The 20,184-nt window shown below is 46.0% G+C and overlaps 3 protein-coding genes across 3 annotated transcripts in view; 1 reads left to right on the forward strand and 2 right to left on the reverse strand.

The window, feature by feature from the left end:
* txndc11 (thioredoxin domain containing 11) overlaps positions 1 to 5,806 on the reverse strand; it is a 14,419-nt gene extending 8,613 nt beyond the window's left edge. Inside the window, exons 1-6 of the mRNA XM_063009735.1 lie at positions 5,540 to 5,806; positions 3,644 to 3,860; positions 3,467 to 3,564; positions 3,234 to 3,363; positions 1,091 to 1,184; positions 892 to 1,004 (exon numbers count right to left, since the gene is read on the reverse strand). Of these exons, the coding sequence (XP_062865805.1) occupies positions 892 to 1,004; positions 1,091 to 1,184; positions 3,234 to 3,363; positions 3,467 to 3,564; positions 3,644 to 3,860; positions 5,540 to 5,652 (765 nt within the window). The 5' untranslated portion in view covers positions 5,653 to 5,806. The remainder of the gene's footprint in view (positions 1 to 891; positions 1,005 to 1,090; positions 1,185 to 3,233; positions 3,364 to 3,466; positions 3,565 to 3,643; positions 3,861 to 5,539) is intronic.
* Positions 5,807 to 8,768: 2,962 nt separating this feature from the next.
* LOC134328605 (phospholipase A2-like) lies at positions 8,769 to 10,819 on the forward strand. The gene is made up of 4 exons (XM_063009736.1): positions 8,769 to 8,808; positions 9,257 to 9,416; positions 10,014 to 10,120; positions 10,671 to 10,819. The coding sequence occupies exons 1-4, from the start codon at positions 8,769 to 8,771 to the stop codon at positions 10,817 to 10,819; spliced, it is 456 nt and encodes a 151-aa protein (XP_062865806.1).
* A 400-nt stretch (positions 10,820 to 11,219) lies between these two features.
* LOC134328518 (axin-1-like) lies at positions 11,220 to 15,288 on the reverse strand. Its single transcript, XM_063009610.1, has 6 exons — positions 14,969 to 15,288; positions 14,043 to 14,576; positions 13,567 to 13,615; positions 12,328 to 12,593; positions 11,912 to 12,055; positions 11,220 to 11,801 (listed from the first exon to the last, which is right to left on the reverse strand). Exons 1-6 carry the CDS (start codon positions 15,286 to 15,288, stop codon positions 11,675 to 11,677), a joined length of 1,440 nt encoding a protein of 479 aa, XP_062865680.1. The 3' UTR covers positions 11,220 to 11,674.
* Positions 15,289 to 20,184: the final 4,896 nt, after the last annotated feature.

Below are 20,184 nucleotides of genomic sequence, written 5' to 3' on the forward strand. Positions count from 1 at the left end.
GACAGCGTGTGTGTGTGTGTGTAGGGAAGGACAGCGTGTGTGTGTGTGTGTGTAGGGAAGGACAGCGTGTGTGTGTGTGTGTTTAGGTGTGTATGTGTGTCTGTGTTTAGGTGTGTATGTGTGAGTGTGTGTGTGTGTAAGGAAGGACAGTGTGTGTGTGTGTGTGTGTGTAGGGAAGGACAGTGTGTGTGTGTGTGTAGGGAAGGACAGTGTGTGTGTGTGTGTAGGGAAGGACAGTGTGTGTGTGTGTGTAAAGAAGAACAGTGTGTGTGTGTGTGTGTGTGTGTGTGTGTGTGTTTAGGTGTGTATGTGTGTCTGTGTTTAGGTGTGTATGTGTGAGTGTGTGTGTGTGTAAGGAAGGACAGTGTGTGTGTGTGTGTGTGTAAAGAAGAACAGTGTGTGTGTGTGTTTAGGTGTGTATGTGTGAGAGTGTGTGTGTGTAGGGAAGGACAGTGTGTGTGTGTGTGTGTGTAAAGAAGAACAGTGTGTGTGTGTGTGTGTGTAAAGAAGAACAGTGTGTGTGTGTGTTTAGGTGTGTATGTGTGAGAGTGTGTGTGTGTAAGGAAGGACAGTGTGTGTGTGTGTTTAGGTGTGTATGTGTGAGAGTGTGTGTGTGTAAGGAAGGACAGTGTGTGTGTGTGTTTAGGTGTGTATGTGTGAGTGTGTGTGTGTGTAAGGAAGGACAGTGTGTGTGTGTGTGTGTGTGTAAAGAAGAACAGTGTGTGTGTGTGTTTAGGTGTGTATGTGTGAGAGTGTGTGTGTAAGGAAGGACAGCGTGTGTGTGTGTGTGTTTAGGTGTGTATGTGTGAGTGTGTGTGTGTGTAGGGAAGGACAGTGTGTGTGTGTGTGTGTGTGTATAGAAGAACAGTGTGTGTGTGTGTGTGTACTTACGAGCGAGCTGTTGAAGCGGCGGTGCAGATACACCGTCTGATCTCTCCTCAGTGAAATTTCCTCCGCCACCTTCCTATTGGTCACAACCCCGAAGCGCACCGTTCCCTGAGAATCTGGACCAATCAGAGAGGAGCTGCATATTCTGCTCCTAAATACTAAACATTACGTACAAGCGTGTGTGTTTGTGTGTGTGTTTTACCTCTACTGAGCATGTGCAGTGCAGACGACAGGAAGGTGAGGTAACCAGGCGGCTGGGGAGATGAATTGAACTCAAAGAAGCCCACCACGCCCTGCTGCACACACACACACACACACGCACACACACACACACACACACACACACACACACACACACGGTTGCTGGTTCAAGCCCCACCAATTGGTAACAACCCCACCAAATTGGTCCCCATAAGTAGCATTTATGTTAACTTAGGTGTGTGTGTGTGTGTTTAGGTGTGTGTGTGTGTTTAGGTGTGTGTAAGTATGTGTGTGAGTGTGTGTGTTTAGGTGTGTATCTGTATTTAGGTGAGTGTGTGTGTTTAGGTGTGTATGAGAATGTGTATGTGTGTGTGTGTTTAGGTGTGTGTAAGTGTGTGTGTGAGTGTGTGTGTTTAGGTGTGTATCTGTATTTAGGTGAGTGTGTGTGTTTAGGTGTGTGTAAGTGTGTGTGTGAGTGTGTGTGTGTTTAGGTGTGTATCTGTATTTAGGTGAGTGTGTGTGTTTAGGTGTGTATGAGAATGTGTATGTGTGTGTGTGTTTCGGTGTGTGTATGTGTGTATGAGTGTGTGTATGTATGTGAGTGTGTGTCTGTGTGTGTTTAGGTGTGTGTGAGTATGTGTGTTTAGGTGTGTATGAGTTTGTGTGTGTGTGTGTGTGTATGTGTGTGTGTGTTTAGGTGAGTATGAGCATGTGTATGTATGTGTAGTTGTGTATAAGTGTGTGTGTGTGTGTGTGTGTGTTTGTGTGTGTTTAGGTGAGTATGAGCATGTGTATGTATGTGTAGTTGTGTATAAGTGTGTGTGTGTGTGTTTGTGTGTGTTTAGGTGTGTATGAGTGTGTGTGTGTGTGTAGTTGTGTATAAGTGTGTGTGTGTGTGTTTGTGTGTGTTTAGGTGTGTATGAGTGTGTGTGTGTGTGTAGTTGTGTATAAGTGTGTGTGTGTGTGTGTGTTTGTGTGTGTTTAGGTGTGTATGAGTGTGTGTGTCGTTGTGTATAAGTGTGTGTGTGTGTGTGTGTGTTTGTGTGTGTTTAGGTGTGTATGAGTGTGTGTGTGTGTGTAGTTGTGTATAAGTGTGTGTGTGTGTGTGTGTTTGTGTGTGTTTAGGTGTGTATGAGTGTGTGTGTCGTTGTGTATAAGTGTGTGTGTGTGTGTGTGTTTGTGTGTGTTTAGGTGTGTATGAGTGTGTGTGTCGTTGTGTATAAGTGTGTGTGTGTGTTTAGGTGTGTATGAGTGTGTGTGTGTGTGTAGTTGTGTATAAGTGTGTGTGTGTGTTTGTGTGTGTTTAGGTGTGTATGAGTGTGTGTGTCGTTGTGTATAAGTGTGTGTGTGTGTGTGTGTGTGTGTTTGTGTGTGTTTAGGTGTGTATGAGTGTGTGTGTCGTTGTGTATAAGTGTGTGTGTGTGTGTGTTTGTGTGTGTTTAGGTGTGTATGAGTGTGTGTGTGTGTGTAGTTGTGTATAAGTGTGTGTGTGTGTGTGTGTGTTTGTGTGTGTTTAGGTGTGTATGAGTGTGTGTGTCGTTGTGTATAAGTGTGTGTGTGTGTGTTTAGGTGTGTATGAGTGTGTGTGTGTGTGTAGTTGTGTATAAGTGTGTGTGTGTGTTTGTGTGTGTTTAGGTGTGTATGAGTGTGTGTGTGTGTGTAGTTGTGTATAAGTGTGTGTGTGTGTGTGTGTTTGTGTGTGTTTAGGTGTGTATGAGTGTGTGTGTCGTTGTGTATAAGTGTGTGTGTGTGTGTTTAGGTGTGTATGAGTGTGTGTGTGTGTGTAGTTGTGTATAAGTGTGTGTGTGTGTTTGTGTGTGTTTAGGTGTGTATGATTGTGTAGTTGTGTATAAGTGTGTGTGTGTGTTTGTGTGTGTTTAGGTGTGTGTGTCGTTGTGTATAAGTGTGTGTGTGTGTGTGTTTGTGTGTGTTTAGGTGTGTATGAGTGTGTGTGTCGTTGTGTATAAGTGTGTGTGTGTGTGTGTTTGGTCACAACTGTAAGACTCTCACATACTGCCCAGTGGAACAATCAGACTAAGCCAGGTCCCCATAAATAGCATTTATGTCAAGGTCCTCATAGTGTGTGTGTGTGAGAGTATTTAGGGGTGTGTGTGTGTGTGTGTGTGTGTGTGTGTGTGCGCTACCTGGTGGTGAGATAAGAAGATGTGCAGGGCGGGGACGGAGGGCAGGTAGGTGAGGGGGGTACAGATTCTCCTGATGAAGTTCTCCAGATACTCCACCGTTACGGGACCTTTATACTGGATAGGACCGAACCTACCAAAACACAGAGTCACATGGTTCATAACTCCAGTACCAACAGCTCCCCCTGGTGGAGAGACTCCAGCCTGCCTGAACTGTACTGAGTGCTGAACGTTACCTCCTGTAGTAGAGATGGATCACTGGGTACTGGGGGAAGTTCCTCTGTTTTCTGCACCTCCCCTGGTGCCACCAGCAGTTCACCGCCACGAACTGGACCTGCCCACAGAGAAACCCATCATCACTCAACATGAATCGATGTTAAACCTCCGGGCGTGGTGCGGCGTCCGTCCCGTACCTGAGTGTGTAGGTGCTGCGCCACCTGCTGGACGTGTTCCCTGGCACCCATGGAGTGGGCGCACCACGGCGCGTAATAAAACAGAAGGACCACGTCCGCGCCCTCGGTCAGGAACTGGACCTGATCCTCCTGCCCCTGGTACAGGTCCAGCACCGGCACAGACGGGGGGAAGAACCGCACCGGCGGCCGGGCCACCGCCACCACCGACTTAGCACGACTACAGAGAGACAGATTCAATACTTAGGATACAGACAGACAGGTTTATATGGAACACTACAGACAGACTACAGACAGACAGGTTTATATGGAACAACACAGACAGACTACAGACAGACAGGTTTATATGGAACAACACAGACAGACAGACAGGTTCATATGGAACACTACAGACAGACTACAGACAGACAGGTTTATATGGAACAACACAGACAGACAGACAGGTTCATATGGAACACTACAGACAGACTACAGACAGACAGGTTTATATGGAACAACACAGACAGACAGACAGACAGACAGGTTTATATGGAACACTACAGACAGACTACAGACAGACAGGTTCATATGGAACACTACAGACAGACTACAGACAGACAGGTTTATATGGAACAACACAGACAGACAGACAGGTTCATATGGAACACTACAGACAGACTACAGACAGACAGGTTTATATGGAACAACACAGACAGACAGACAGACAGACAGACAGGTTTATATGGAACACTACAGACAGACTACAGACAGACAGGTTTATATGGAACAACACAGACAGACAGACAGACAGGTTCATATGGAACACTACAGACAGACTACAGACAGACAGGTTCATATGGAACAACACAGACAGACTACAGACAGACAGGTTCATATGGAACAACACAGACAGACAGACAGACAGACAGACAGGTTCATATGAAACAACACAGACAGACAGGTTCATATGGAACACTACAGACAGACTACAGACAGACAGGTTCATATGGAACAACACAGACAGACTACAGACAGACAGGTTCATATGGAACAACACAGACAGACTACAGACAGACAGGTTCATATGGAACAACACAGACAGACAGACAGACAGACAGGTTCATATGGAACAAGACAGACAGACAGACAGGTTCATTTGGAACACTACAGACAGACAGGTTCATATGGAACACTACAGACAGACTACAGACAGACAGGTTCAGATGGAACACTACAGACAGACAGGTTCATATGGAACACTACAGACAGACTACAGACAGACAGGTTTATATAAAACACTATAGACAGACAGGTTCATATGGAACACTACAGACAGACAGGTTCATATGGAACACCACAGACAGACAGGTTCATATGAAACACCACAGACAGACAGGTTCATATGAAACACCACATACAGACAGGTTCATATGGAACACCACAGACAGACAGGTGCATATGGAACACCACAGACAGACAGGTGCATATGGAACACCACAGACAGACAGGTTCATATGGAACAACACAGACAGACAGGTTCATATGGAACAACACAGACAGACAGACAGACAGGTTCATATGGAACACTACAGACAGACTACAGACAGACAGGTTCATATGGAACACTACAGACTACAGACAGACAGGTTTATATAAAACACTATAGACAGACAGGTATATATGGAAGACTACAGACAGACAGGTTTATATAAAACACTATAGACAGACAGGTATATATGGAACACTACAGACAGGTAAACAGACCAGGTTACAGCCTGTACACACACGTGACCGCTCTTCTATTGTGGTAGTATAACCTACAGTGGGTGGGTAAGTGAATGGGTGGGTGAGTAAATGGGTGGTTAAGTGATTGGGTGAGTGAGTGGGTAAGTAAATGGGTGAGTAAGTGGGTGACTGTACCTGCAGGTGAGGAGCAGGATGACGGTACAGGTGAGCAGCAGAACCGCGCAGAGCATGCCGGGTCTCCGCGCCATCTCATCCCGAACAACCCGCACTAACTCCACTCCCCTCATTTATACCAGCAGCGCTCACATCCCTCACACACACTCTCACACACACACACATTTACACTCTCACACACTCACACACACAATCATCCACTCACTCATACACCCGTACACACTCCGCTCCGGACCAACCTCACTAACCCACGTACACCTACCAGTTCCGCGTTACAGCCGGAGGAGGCGGGGCCTGCCCGGGGAGCGTCCCCAAACTACTGCTGTACACACCAGAGCTCAGGGAGCGTCTAACAATTACAGCTGTACTAACCGGAGCTCAGGGAGCGTCTAACAATTACAGCTGTACACACCACAGCTCAGGGAGCGTCTACAAACTACCGCTGTACACACCAGAGCTCAGGGAGCGTCTAACAATTACAGCTGTACCAACCGGAGCTCAGGGAGCGTCTACAAACTACCGCTGTACACACCAGAGCTCGGGGAGCGTCTACAAACTACTGCTGTACACACCAGAGCTCAGGGAGCGTCCCCAAACTACCGCTATACACACCAGAGCTCAGGGAGCGTCTACAAACTACTGCTGTACACACCAGAGCTCAGGGAGCGTCCCCAAACTACCGCTGGACACACCAGCGCTCAGGGAGCGTCTACAAACTACCGCTGTACACACCAGAGCTCAGGGAGCGTCTACAAACTACTGCTGTACACACCAGAGCTCAGGGAGCGTCTAACAATTACAGCTGTACTAACCGGAGCTCAGGGAGCGTCTAACAATTACAGCTGTACTAACCGGAGCTCAGGGAGCGTCTACAAACTACCGCTGTACCAACCAGAGCTCAGGGAGCGTCCCCAAACTACTGCTGTACACACCAGAGCTCAGGGAGCGTCCCCAAACTACCGCTGTACCAACCAGAGCTCAGGGAGCGTCCCCAAACTACTGCTGTACACACCAGAGCTCAGGGAGCGTCCCCAAACTACTGCTGTACACACCAGAGCTCAGGGAGCGTCTAACAATTACAGCTGTACTAACCGGAGCTCAGGGAGCGTCTACAAACTACCGCTGTACCAACCAGAGCTCAGGGAGCGTCCCCAAACTACCGCTGTACACACCAGAGCTCAGGGAGCGTCCCCAAACTACTGCTGTACACACCAGAGCTCAGGGAGCGTCCCCAAACTACTGCTGTACACACCAGAGCTCAGGGAGCGTCCCCAAACTACTGCTGTACACACCAGAGCTCAGGGAGCGTCCCCAAACTACTGCTGTACACACCAGAGCTCAGGGAGCGTCTAACAATTACAGCTGTACCAACCGGAGCTCAGGGAGCGTCTACAAACTACCGCTGTACACACCAGAGTTCAGGGAGCGTCCCCAAACTACCGCTGTACACACCAGAGCTCAGGGAGCGTCTACAAACTACCGCTGTACACACCAGAGCTCAGGGAGCGTCTACAAACTACCGCTGTACACACCAGAGCTCAGGGAGCGTCTAACAATTACAGCTGTACCAACCGGAGCTCAGGGAGCGTCTACAAACTACCGCTGTACACACCAGAGCTCAGGGAGCGTCTACAAACTACCGCTGTACACACCAGAGCTCAGGGAGCGTCTACAAACTACCGCTGTACACACCAGAGCTCAGGGAGCGTCTAACAATTACAGCTGTACTAACCGGAGCTCAGGGAGCGTCCCCAAACTACCGCTGTACACACCAGAGCTCAGGGAGCGTCCCCAAACTACTGCTGTACACACCAGAGCTCAGGGAGCGTCTAACAATTACAGCTGTACTAACCGGAGCTCAGGGAGCGTCCCCAAACTACTGCTGTACACACCAGAGCTCAGGGAGCGTCTAACAATTACAGCTGTACCAACCGGAGCTCAGGGAGCGTCTACAAACTACCTCTATACAAACCAGAGCTCAGGGAGCATCTACAAACAACCGCTGTACGAACCTGTGACCAGGGAGCGTCTAACAATTACAGCTGTACTAACCGGTAATCAGGGAGCGTCTACAAACTACCGCTGTACGACCGGAGCTCAGGGAGCATCTACAAACTACCGCTATACAAACCAGAGCTCAGGGAGCGTCTACAAACTACCGCTGTACCGACCGGTGATCAGGGAGCGTCTAACAATTACAGCTGTACTAACCGGAGCTCAGGGAGCGTCTACAAACTACCACTGTACACACCAGAGCTCAGGGAGCGTCTACAAATTACCTCTATACAAACCAGAGCTCAGAGAGCGTCTACAAACTACTGCTGTACACACCTGTGATCAGGGAGCGTCTACAAACTACCTCTATACAAACCGGAGCTCAGGGAGCGTCTACAAACTACAGCTTTACCAACCAACGATAAGGGAGCGTCTACAAACAGATGTACGAACCAGAACTAAGGGAGCGTCAAAAAATTACAGCTTTACAACCCAAAGATAAGGGATCATCTAAAAATTACAGTTTTACAATCACAGCAAAGGGAGCGTCTAAAAATGCTAGCTTTACAATCAAACCATAGGGTGAGTCTCTAAATGAGCCAAGGGAGCGTCTAAACACTACAGGTTTACAACCTCAGAGCTAAGGGAGCGTCTACAAACTACAGTTTGGAACTACTGGGTTACAGATGAAACTCAAAGATACGGGAGAATCTCTCAAAATACTGATATGTACATAAACAGTTTAGTTTGGGGAGCGTCAATAAATTACCAGGCTACCTTTACATTTATTTTAGCATTTAGTCTTCAACACAATACATTTAACATCACAGCCAAAAGTATGTGGACACCGGAACACGAGCTTGATGGACGTTCCACATTAAAACCACGGGCAGTAATATGAAGTGCGTCCCCATTAAAGATGTTGGAGTGTGTTTGTGTGAATCTGTGTCCATCTATAAGTTGATGTTCCAGTTCCTCCCATTCATCTGATGATGATATAACAGTGAGTAGAGTAAATGATACACAGTGCAGCCAGTCTTCAGCTTCATCATTAGATATAATTCCACCGCATGGCAGCTAAAAGGTTTCTACGCTATATTTAGGGCATTAAGTCCGGAGTAGTTATTTCAGGCCCCCCCCCCCCCCCCCCCCCACAACGTACACTTACATATATATAAACACACACACACACACACACTTACCTGTAGACGTCAGTTCTCCAGCTTTGGTCGACATGGCTCTGCTTTACGTCCTCGTACTTTTGGTCCTGACAGGTGAGCAGCTTTTTTGTTTACTTTTCTGCCTATCACCATGCGTAGTGCATGAAATAAATAGTGAACAGAATTTGTCTTACACTTTGTTTGAAAGTTCTTGTGTTTATTATTTTCTATTATTAATACTGATGTGATACATGTAATGAATCTAGAGCTAGAAATGTCTCACACTGGTTGGAAGAGCATGACCGAGACTTCCAGGTACCACCCTGAACCCCTAATCCCCCAGAGTTAAACCCAGTTGAGTGTCTGTGAGAGCACCTCAAGGGTGGCTCCTCCACCAGGCACCTCCAGCATGGTTCCAGATACCCGTGAGAAGCTACCAGGACCAGGACCTTACTGAGTCGCTCCCAGCACGTCTAGTTGCTAATAGAAATGGGACTCCACAGTGTGTATTATAGTCTATAATTCTATAGGCAGTGTGTGTGTGTGTGTGTGTGTTTTGCAGTTGTACAGTCAGCGCACACACACACCGTCTCTCGGCGCAGTGCGTTGGAACTAGCCGGCGTTGTCAAGTGCAACACGGGCAGATCATCGCTGGCGTACGTCATGTATGGCTGTTACTGTGGAGTTGGAGGAGAGGGGTGGCCTAGAGACCCTGCAGACTGGTGAGAGTACACACACACACACACACACACACACACACACTGGAATGAATCAATCAACCAGTAAGACCAGCAAGGAGTCGACTGGAAGCTTTTGTTGTTCAGGGTCCAGAGTTTCGGACGCAACCGGAAGGCAGAAATCACAAAACATCACGTGTAGGAATCATGAGTCCAACTCATATTTAAGTCACTCCTAGGGGTGAATTAAAGCAGCAAATCCACCTTCTGCATGTTTTTGAAGGGTAGGAAACCCATGCTGAGCTGTGAGGACTCTACACTACCTGCCGCCCATGCTATACTGTTTACTGTAGTAAAACAATCATTACACACACACACACACACACACACACAGTGGGTGTGTATCATTATTTTTATTATAGAGTTAGAACGCCACATTTAGAGCTCAGATATATGGTTTCAGCCTGACTCAGGATGCAGTGGGTAGTGTGGGTGGTTCTCTTATTACTGATCCCTCATTATCGCTCTGATTGTAATTAAACACAGCGTTAGGAATCACGTTACCGACATTCACAGGAACGTTGTATTGCACGTTTTAGCCTCTGACGCTCCGTCTGCCGTCTCTGTACGTCTGGTTACCAGGTGCTGCCACAAACACGACTGCTGCTACGCCAGGGCGGAGAAACGAGGCTGTAACACCAAGATACACACTCACCCCTGGAACTGCAACATCCAAACACTCAACTGTGGTATTTACACACTCAACAATACACTACATCATTACACTGTGTATTCTAGTCTGTCTCAGTCAACACCAAGTCCCACACCGGCTTAGACCAAGGCAAAACCAATGACCATATCAGTTAAGCCAAAGTTAAGATCAAAAGAAAACCAAAAACTGATACCCATACCATTTAAGATCAAGTAAAAAACAATGCCCATACCAGTTTAGACTAAGGCAAAACCAACACCCATACCAGCTAGGATCAAAGCAAAACTAAAAACCGATACCCATACTGTTTAAGACCAAGGCAAAACCAATGCCCATAACTAACTTAGACTAAGGTATGGCCAAAACCCCTACCAACAGAGCCCCATACTCAAGACCAATACCCATACCAACAAACACCAGGCCTAGACCCATACAAACCAACACTAACTGTAGTGGAACCAAGGCCCAAACCAACCAAGATCAAAACAAGAATAAAACTAAGACCACGACCCTCTTGCTTTTCTCAGACGTTTGGATTCTATTTTGATGACTTCCTGTTGTGTGTGTGTGTGTGTGTGTGTGTGTAGGATCCCTGACGAACCGTTGTGAGAAGATGTTGTGCGTGTGTGATCGGGATGCAGCGAACTGTTTGAAAAAAGCGCCGTACAACCTCAAATACATCGCATGGCCCGACTTCCTGTGTGGTCCTGAACTGCCTACCTGTGCCTACCACTGATTCCCTTTGTTCTGTTTATAATCGTTTCCTTTTTCTTTTACTGCATTTTATACTTTTACTTTTATTCCTGACAAATATCTAAGGAGGCCCATAAGGCTCAATTCTTCGGATTATAGTCGAAACTTGTTGCTAAGTGCTGCAAATGTTTCTCTTTTTGGAAAATCAGCAATATACAAGATACTGGACAAATGTGGTGAGAATGCAAAAGAAGTCAAACGGTACCCACAGACTGGATTAAAGAAGATTTATTAAAACACAATTGTGGGTTCCTACAGAAGTATGTGAGCTGAAGAACAACCCACAGAACCGTGGTCCTCCTTTCATATCACCGTTTTAACACTTGGGTGATGGACTTTGAAACCTCCATTCTGTGATAACAGTTAGATAAAACAGCCTTCATGTGACACTAATGAGGAACAAAAAAACACCTTTTTCCATTGTCCATATTTGTCTACTTGTGAACGCTGCACTTGCAGCGGCACCACTGAGACTTAAATCAAAGACTCAAGACTCTAGCTAGCACATTGCTGTCCCACCAGAGTGCCCAGGTTTGTGAACTCTCCTGTGATTGTTTGATGAATAAAATGTCTATATTTAATATCTACATCATAAACTTCAGTAATAAACCTGCTGCAGAGCACAACAGCTTTTGATTATATTATTTTCTTCCCCGTTAATGACCGACAACTGCAGGAATTTTAAAGGTTCCATGACTCCCTCGGTACCAGAGTGGTATGTGGGTCATTGTGGGTCTTTAAATTTGCTAGTTTTAACGAAACAGCCAATAACAACATCTAAAAACTTCCTTTAATGGATTGTGTGTCTTCGGCTGAGTGATGAGAGATCACACCAGATTCAGTCGATTCTCTCAACCTTCCCAATAATTCTGCTCTCAAAGACGGGTAAGATAGTGTCGTCCTCACGTACCTCCTCATAAACCACACCACACTCAAACTCCTCACTCGCCTTCTGAAAGAAAAACCTGCAAACACACACACACACACACACACACACACACACACGATAAACACTGGGAGTACCAAAGATCTCTGAAGATCACTGAGGATCAGGAGGAACTGCTGACGTTCTTACCTGAACTCTCCCTTCTTGGTGAGCAGCTCTTTGAAGTGTCCGAGGGTAACGACTCCACCTTTAACCGAAGTTTGGTAGGGAATCGGCTCACCACAGAAATAATACGCCACCGTCATGCTCTCACACACACACTTCCTGTTCCAGCTACAACACACACACAGTGAACAAAAGTAGCATCAAGATCTAATAAATCATTAATAAATCATTAATAAATGATTAATCAATGATTAATAAATAAAGATGTCTGCATGTTTAATTCGGGTATGTACAGTAGGTGGCGTCTATTTGTAGTTACTAGGTTCACGATGTGTCCAGTCGATATGGACGTACATTCATGTTTTCTAGAAGAGCCAGAATGTATGGAGGAGACTTAAGTGTGATACCAAACACCTTATGAACACATCAGATTTACACACCTGTAACCCCCTGCTTCACTATTATTGCTCCCTGCCAAGGCATTTAGTCCAGGCCGATGCCCCCGGTCTCCATGGATCCAGACGTCCACATTGTCGTGGTGTGAGAACGTTTGGGTCGAGTCCCAGTTTGCCACAGAAACATCAGCATCTTCAGGCTTCTCCTGTCGTCTCTGGTTGCGTCTCTGCACCAGCTCCAAACGGCTAATCAGTTCCGCTGCAAACTTCTGCGGCTCCACGTGGACGTTCTTTGTGACGTGGTGGATACGCTGCGTACACACACACACACACACACACACACAAGCGCATCATTACATTATATTCAGCATATTTGATCATATATTAATCTATGTGTGTGTATAATACGATTACATTATTTTCTACACGTGTACCAGCTTGTTTGGAGCCTAGAGTCAGAGTGCGGGGTCAGCTGGGACTCTCTGGAGATGAGAGGGGCTAGTGCCATGCTCAAACCCAAACCTAACCCTAACCACTGAGCTACCACTGCCCCAAAATAATACAATGCTTAAGCCCGGCTAGCTCAGTCAGTAGCGCATGAGACTCTTAATCTCAGGGTCATGGGTTCGGCCCCACGTTGGGTGACTTGCTGTGTTTACCTTAGGGACAGTGGTAGCCTAGTGTGTAGAGCTTTGGGCTATCAACCGGAAGTTGATCCAGTTCAAATCCAGGCTCTGCTATGCAGCCACTGTTGGGTCCTTGAGCAAGGCCCTTAACCCTGTCTGCTCCATAAATCTCCTCCATAAATCCATAAATCTGCTCCAGGGGCGCCGTACGATGGCTGACCCTGCGCTCTGACCCCAGCTTCCAGACAAGCTGGGATATGCAAAGAAAGAATTTCATTGTACTGATCACCTGTATATGTATATATGACAAATAAAATATATATATATAATCAGAAGTGTGCCTGAGGACCGGAGAACAACGTCTATTTTAGGGACTTTCTGTAAGTGTTGACCACCAGTTGTGGAGACTTAAAGAACGAGAGTAAAGGACCAGCAGGAGAACCAGGTCAGGTCCAACAACATAGACTTGCCAAAACTACAACAAGATGCTGCAAACCAAGACAAACAAGGGTCTCGTTACGTCTGGTCCATAGTAAGAACATTGAGAAGAATCTGAGGTCATCAGTCTTTGAGCTGAAGCTGAGCAATATTTGGATGTCGCAGCATTTACAGACGTACACATATGTTAATAATGCTAAAGTTGGGCGTCGGCTCTTACCTGCAGGTTTCTGCGCTGTTTACAGCTCTGATAATGAACGTCACCACCACTGAGAAAAAGAGACGAAGATTTAATACACCAGCACACCTGAGGGAAACGTTGATGTTCCCATTATAAGTGATCACAGTATTTTAGTTAGCAACCAATGCTAAGTGTAATTACTGTTATATTAGCAATGTGGAGCAATGTACCAACAGAACTGAGTGAAATGTTGACGTTCCCAATATAGCTAAACAAAGAATTTCAATTAGCAATCAATGCTAAGTGTAATTAATGATATATCATCAATATGGAGACTTTTTTTACCAATGTACCAACATACCTGAGTGAAATGTTGATATTCCACATACAACTGAACACAGAATTTCAGTTAGCAATCAATGCTAATAGTAATTATTGTTATATTAGCAATATGGAGTGTTGATGCTGCATTTTAAGTTTTAATTATATTATCATAAACGCACTGCTAAACTCACCTGGACTCTAAATGCTCAGGTCTCTTCTGATTGGCTGTGGCTTGTTGAAAGTCGCTCTCTATTAACCGCTCCTGATTGGCTGTGGTGAGATCCGTCTCAGATTCTGATTCTCTGTTCATTAGCTCGGGTAGAAATCCTGGCACTTCCTGTCGCTTACTTTTTAGTTCCTTATTATCGTTTCCTGTTTCCTGATTGTCCTTCAGCTCCCGTCCGCTGCTTCCTGTTTCTTCCTGTTTATCATTTATTGTTTCCTGTTCGATGCTGTTAGAAAATGGCGACGGCGTTAGAAAAACGTCAGATTTGAGGAAGAGTTGATAAGCGTCCTCCATCCTCTCCTGCACCTCCTCTTTGGCTTGGACGAACAAGGTTGAGTCGAGCTGTCCGCGACATATGCTATCACGGATAAACATCTTCGTAGCCGTTTTAATTATTTTTCCCACAATTCCACCGCTGATGATGTACTTCCTGTAGATGGCTTTGGCCAGTTTCCGTCTACGTTTGTCGAACGTTTCCGATGACGGTGCATACGAACAGCTGTTAATAATAGTATAAAAAGATAGCGTTATTCAGAAAGCTAGCTAAAATAATATGATGTTAACCTAGCCAGCTACTCAGTCCACAGGCTAGTTACATGGAAAACTAAACGTCACGATGATTTACTGACTGAATCCCTGACCGAGAACACAAGAGACCGTTGGAGTTAGCTAGCTTAAACTTTTTAGTTTTTTAGCTATGTTTACATGTTTATGTTTACTTTTCTTTTTAATAAATGCTAATGTGAGCTAGCAGTTTCTTTAGCTTCCCTCTGCAGTAATCATACACTTTTTATACTTGGTTTCTTTTTGCTAGCTAAACATCTGTCTTGTTAGCGTTTCCTTTCCTATTCTGTTAGCATTATAATTAAGAATCGATGCCCTCGTCATTACCTCGGAGGAGTGCAGTACGCTAACCAGAAGCCCCTGCAGGCCAACCAGAAGTCGATGACATCAGCGGACCCCACCCGGCCAAGGTAGGAGCGAAACAGTGTGATTCCCTCCTGGTCATCCAGCAGTGTGTGAAGAGACTCCGCCCATCTCATGCGGGCGTGGTCAGAACAGGCTCTACCCTCTGGTTCGTAAGTCTCGGGTCGAACCGGGTCACTCGTAAAGATGTCGACGTCCTCCTTTCCTGGTACCGGAGGGCGAGGACCGCCCTCACCAAAATGGCCAAGTGTCTCGGCATGGCAACATCGAGTACTCGCCGTCATCGTGGTTTAGGGCGGCATAGGAGGCATACTAACGAGGCAGAGAGGAAAACAGAGGCGGAGATCAATTACCTAAAATAGGACTCACCCTAGTGGGTGGTGTTCACAGCTCTTCTCTTTGGATGTTCTACCAGTCGGTAGTTCAGAGTTTAGTTGGTTCCCATTGCAGTGGTGGATCTCAAACTCTGGAACGTGATGGAACCATCAGCTGGTACCCGAGACAACTTTGTATAATTGCACTGAAACAAAACAGATTCATTGTTGAACTGTAGAACAAATCCAGGTCTAGACCTTGTACCAGAGTTTCACTCTACAAGCAAAAGTATGTGGACACCTGACCTTGAGTCTACTGGACAGAACCATGGGTAAGTTGAAGTCGTTTTGCCTTTATTTGCAGCTATACCAACCATTACCCTTTACTGTTGGATGGGAAGACCCGGCTCATAATCAGTATTCCATTTTATCCCACAGTTAGTCTTTGTGGACAGAAATCAAACCAATAGATTCCCAGGATTATGATCATACAAGCCTTGCAATGAATTGCCGCACTGTCCAGTGTTTCCAGGTGGATCCAGACCCACCGCAACCCAGACAAGGATAAAGAAAATGAAGTAAAACAGAAGTTACTGCTGCTTACCTTTGTTGCATTTAAAGCCAACTGCGTCCACATACTTAAGTCTCTCGGTTTATTATAAACAAATAAAATTGTTTTGTACAACAATCAAGTCCTGCAGATATTAGAATCCATGGTTACGTTAATGTGAAAACGCTGAACTGCCCATCAATCCAATCGGTGTCCAGCAGCACCACCTACCTCAGGGAGAGCGTCCGGGTGAGGGTTCCTCCTGTAATCAGCCCTCTCCTGTCTGTGGATGGACTGATGTGTGAGTAGATGAAGATCCAGCACCTACAGGCTGAGAGACCCTGAGACACACTGGTGGTGGTGGTGGTGGTGGTGGTGGTGGTGGGATGGGTACAGAGAGAGAAACGCAAGTGTGAGATGTTAATAAATATTTATGACCTGCTGCTACTGGGAATCATTTAGTATACACATCATCATTGACCTTCCCGAGTCTCACACATTGGCCAAAAGTATGTGGACACTTTTTCTAACGATTGAGTTCATGTGTTTCAGTCACAGTTTGTGCTAAAAGGTGGATGCAGTCAATAAAAAGAGAGGAACATTTGGTTTGGATGAAGAACCTAATTACACACCTTAAACACACACTTTAAAATCTTGTAGAAAACCCTTCCAGAAGAGTGGAGGCTTGTGGCTTTAAAATACGTAGATTGTCCAACAAGCTTATGGCTGGGTGGCCATATACCTTTGGTCTTACTATAAAGAAGCTGATATGAAGTAGTACAACCAGAATCCTTTTCGTCAGTTCTTGAATAGATAAAGGAGGTAAAGATCTACCCTTGAATAAGTTTAGCAGTGTGTATGGGGTTGATCATCGTGGAACATCGTCAGGAGTGAAGGTTTGCACCAGAGGGTCTGGTTACCTAAACCTAACCCTAAACCTAACCCTAACCCTAACCCTAACCCTGGCTTCATCCAAACATAACTATATGCCTCATCAAACCAAAATACATGTTTACTGCTCAGGGGTCCAGGTTTGTGCTCCAGTGTATGACTGTGATAATTAAGTAAATGAGTAACGGCTTGTGTTTCCAGGCAGGCTTTGGATCCACTGCGACCCTAATCAGGATAAATCAGTAAGTGAAAATGAAGTGTGTGTGTGTGTGTGTGTGTGTGTGTGTGTGGAGGTCTCAAAGTCCCAAATGACAAAATGCAGAGAAATAATTAATGAGCCAGCAGGGGGCGTTCTTAAGCACTTACTAAGACAATGAACATGACCTTTCAGCCATCCACAGGGAACACACACACACACACACACACACACACACACACACTCATGAATCAGGCATTAATTCAGCTCTCGGTCTCTTCGGCCCCGGGGGAGAGGGAAGGTGAAGACTACCAGACGTGTGTGTGTGTGTGTGTGTGTGTGTGTGTTTATATGTGTGTGTGTGTGTGTGTGTGTAAGGTCACCCCAAACTGGGTAAGGCTTGCTGCTGCACCCGGACGTCTTAGCATTCTGCTACATCTGTCATCAGGTGGAACTTCAGCTCCACTGGTTAGAAGCTGAACTCCAGCAGCGAGGCTGCAAACACTTGGGGGCGTGGCAACAACGTGACTATTATGAGGAACGTAAACAAACAAGTGTTGATAGTAGACCTACTGTGTCATCGTGTCTTCAGGTACTTCAGGTGTTTCCAAATCTATTAAATACTCACCAGGATTGTTGTCACCAGTAGTTACAGGGACACCAGCCAAACGCCAAACTAGAGGAGAATCAGTCAGGAAGGATACGGAGAGAGTAATTACCTGTGGTCACCACCTGCATACCCATTCCCTTTTTGATGGTTGTCTTGCTGTTACTTCGTCACATTGATTTGCACCAAAGTGGTCGCTGATGCTTCCTAACGGGACCGATTGATCCCTGAAGTGTCATTGACTTGCACTAGTAATCGAAAGGTTGCTGGTTCAAGCCCCACCCACACCTAACCCTTAACCCTCAACTCTCAAAACTAAGACAGTATACTGTTGCGGTACTGTAAGTCACTTTGGATAAAAGTGTCTGCTAAATGCTGTGATGATTAAGGGTTCCCTTCACTTTTACATAACATGTTTAAAACTTTGGGGAAGGCCACTTCCTGTTCCAGGATCGATGTGCACTCACTGCCCTGACCCTCAACCCCACTGAGGTCTGGACTGCAAGCAGGTCAGCAAACAGCCATTTGAGGGTTTGAAGGTCACGCCATTCAATGCTGGTTTTAGGGCCAGTCTTTTACACACAAGTGACTCCTCCATATTCTTTCCATCTTATAATAATATTATGGACTGTAGATGGTGACATTCTTAGAGAGAACTGTAAGTCTCACCACATCCTTGCTCATAAACACTTTTCCAACCATGACAGCATCACCTGTAGAATGTTCCTGAACAGTCTTATTTTGCACATGAAATAAATGGCCTCTTGGAATCCCAGCTCTTGGTTTTGGGGTCGTATATCTCAAATCTTCTGGGTTTTTTGTCATTCATCCTGCTGTTAGTGTGTGTGAGTGTGCGGTGTAGATGTGTGTAAGTGATCTAATGGGATTAGTTGCAGTGCATTATGGGATTTACCTCCTGCTGGGATCGAAACTTGCCGAGATGAATGAAAAGTTCTGAGCAGGACTCGGCCGAACGTTCCTCAGGGTTCGGTGATGAACCAGCTGCACTTTTTGACACGTTACACGTGACTGTTTGATCTCAGCAGTTGTTTGGATGGTTCCCTGAACCACACCCTCGTCCCGCCGTCCCCTCCACAGGGAGCGGCGAGTAAAAAGAGCCACCAGAAAGAAAAGAAAACATCTGAATTCTAAAGCAAGAGTTGGTGTTCGGCGCTCTTTGAGAGCGTAGCACCCACCTCGCGTACATCTGGCTATGCCGGGCGGCCATCTTTGATGAGATGAAGAATGGAGCTCCAGCAGGGTGTTCCCTCGGTCCACAATGACCTGCCATTTCTTCTTCTTCTTTTCTCTTTTTTTCATATTTCTCGGTCCATGAGCAGCATTAGCATGTGCTAGCGTTTGTGCGAGTACCTCCTGCCACGCCGGCGCCTTTAACCCCGTCTGGTTTCTTTTCCATTCGCCGCACATTCTGGTCTTTAAGGGGGCAGGCTAGCTTTGATGGTCTCTTCACTTCTGAAGGAGCCGTTGCATCCCGCGCGGCCGTACGTTGAAGCCCAGCTGCCGCCGCCGCCGATGAGTGCGTTTCTATAATTCCATAATTTAATCAACAACACACCACTGATACGCTCCCAACATCGCACCCACTCCGACCGGTGCGCTCACATCCATTGTACCAACTACGAGTACCGATGGTGTGCTAACACTTAGCATGCTAATCCTGTTTCTCAAAAATGACCACGCCTCATTATTAATTTTAATAAGGGGGAAGTGCACACCCATCCCTCCTCAATCGTAGTCAAACATTATGGACTACATTACCCATAATTCCTCTCCGCTGGTAATGTATTTACAAAAGGGTTCCTCAAAGGTTCTTCTGGTTCCTCCTACAAACATACATCAATGTGCACCCAGTGACGTCCTCCTACTTTTAATTGAGTTGTACACGCCCACACTGTGCCCTCGTTGGCTGTTTATACTCGTTAGGCTGTAATTACAGCATGTAGAGCATCGCTTCATCGAGCTGGAGAAGATCAGAAGCTCAATGGCTGAAAGATGACACTACACAACCGCTCATAATGGTCGAGTCCAGACACTATTCAAGGGGGAACTCGGGTACCCCCACGCAGCCAGTCCCTAACCCTTAATACCCCTCTAATACCACCCCCACCACCACACCCAAAATGATTCAGTCAGCGGAAAATCGGGGTGAAAATCACTTATTGTGCAGCAGGACACCAACAGAGTGGTTATTCTTCATGATTCCTGATATTTAATCCTGGTCCACATTCCCTCTCTCAGCTCATATTTTAATCTATAATGTGGCATGTCAGAATAAAACCAGACTCGATGATTTCAGGGTCTCAGACGTTTACATTCACGTGGTTTAATATTTGGTAGTATTATAAGGTCAGATGTTTCAGGTCCTCAAACTTCCACAAGCTTCTCACAATATCCTGACAAAACTGGTGTACCTGAGTCAGATTTGTGGCCTCCTCACTTGCTTTCAGTTCTGCCCAGGGCTTTGTGATGGCCACACCATGACCTTCACTTCACAAGTTGTCCTTAAGCCATAATGCCACAACCTTGGAAGACCCATTTGCACCCAAGACCTTTAACTCCTTGGCTAATGTCTTGAGATGTTGCTTCAATATCCTAACTTCA

The sequence above is a fragment of the Trichomycterus rosablanca genome, chromosome 15, assembly GCF_030014385.1.
Source record: "Trichomycterus rosablanca isolate fTriRos1 chromosome 15, fTriRos1.hap1, whole genome shotgun sequence".
In the NCBI taxonomy this organism is placed as follows: Eukaryota; Metazoa; Chordata; class Actinopteri; order Siluriformes; family Trichomycteridae; genus Trichomycterus; species Trichomycterus rosablanca.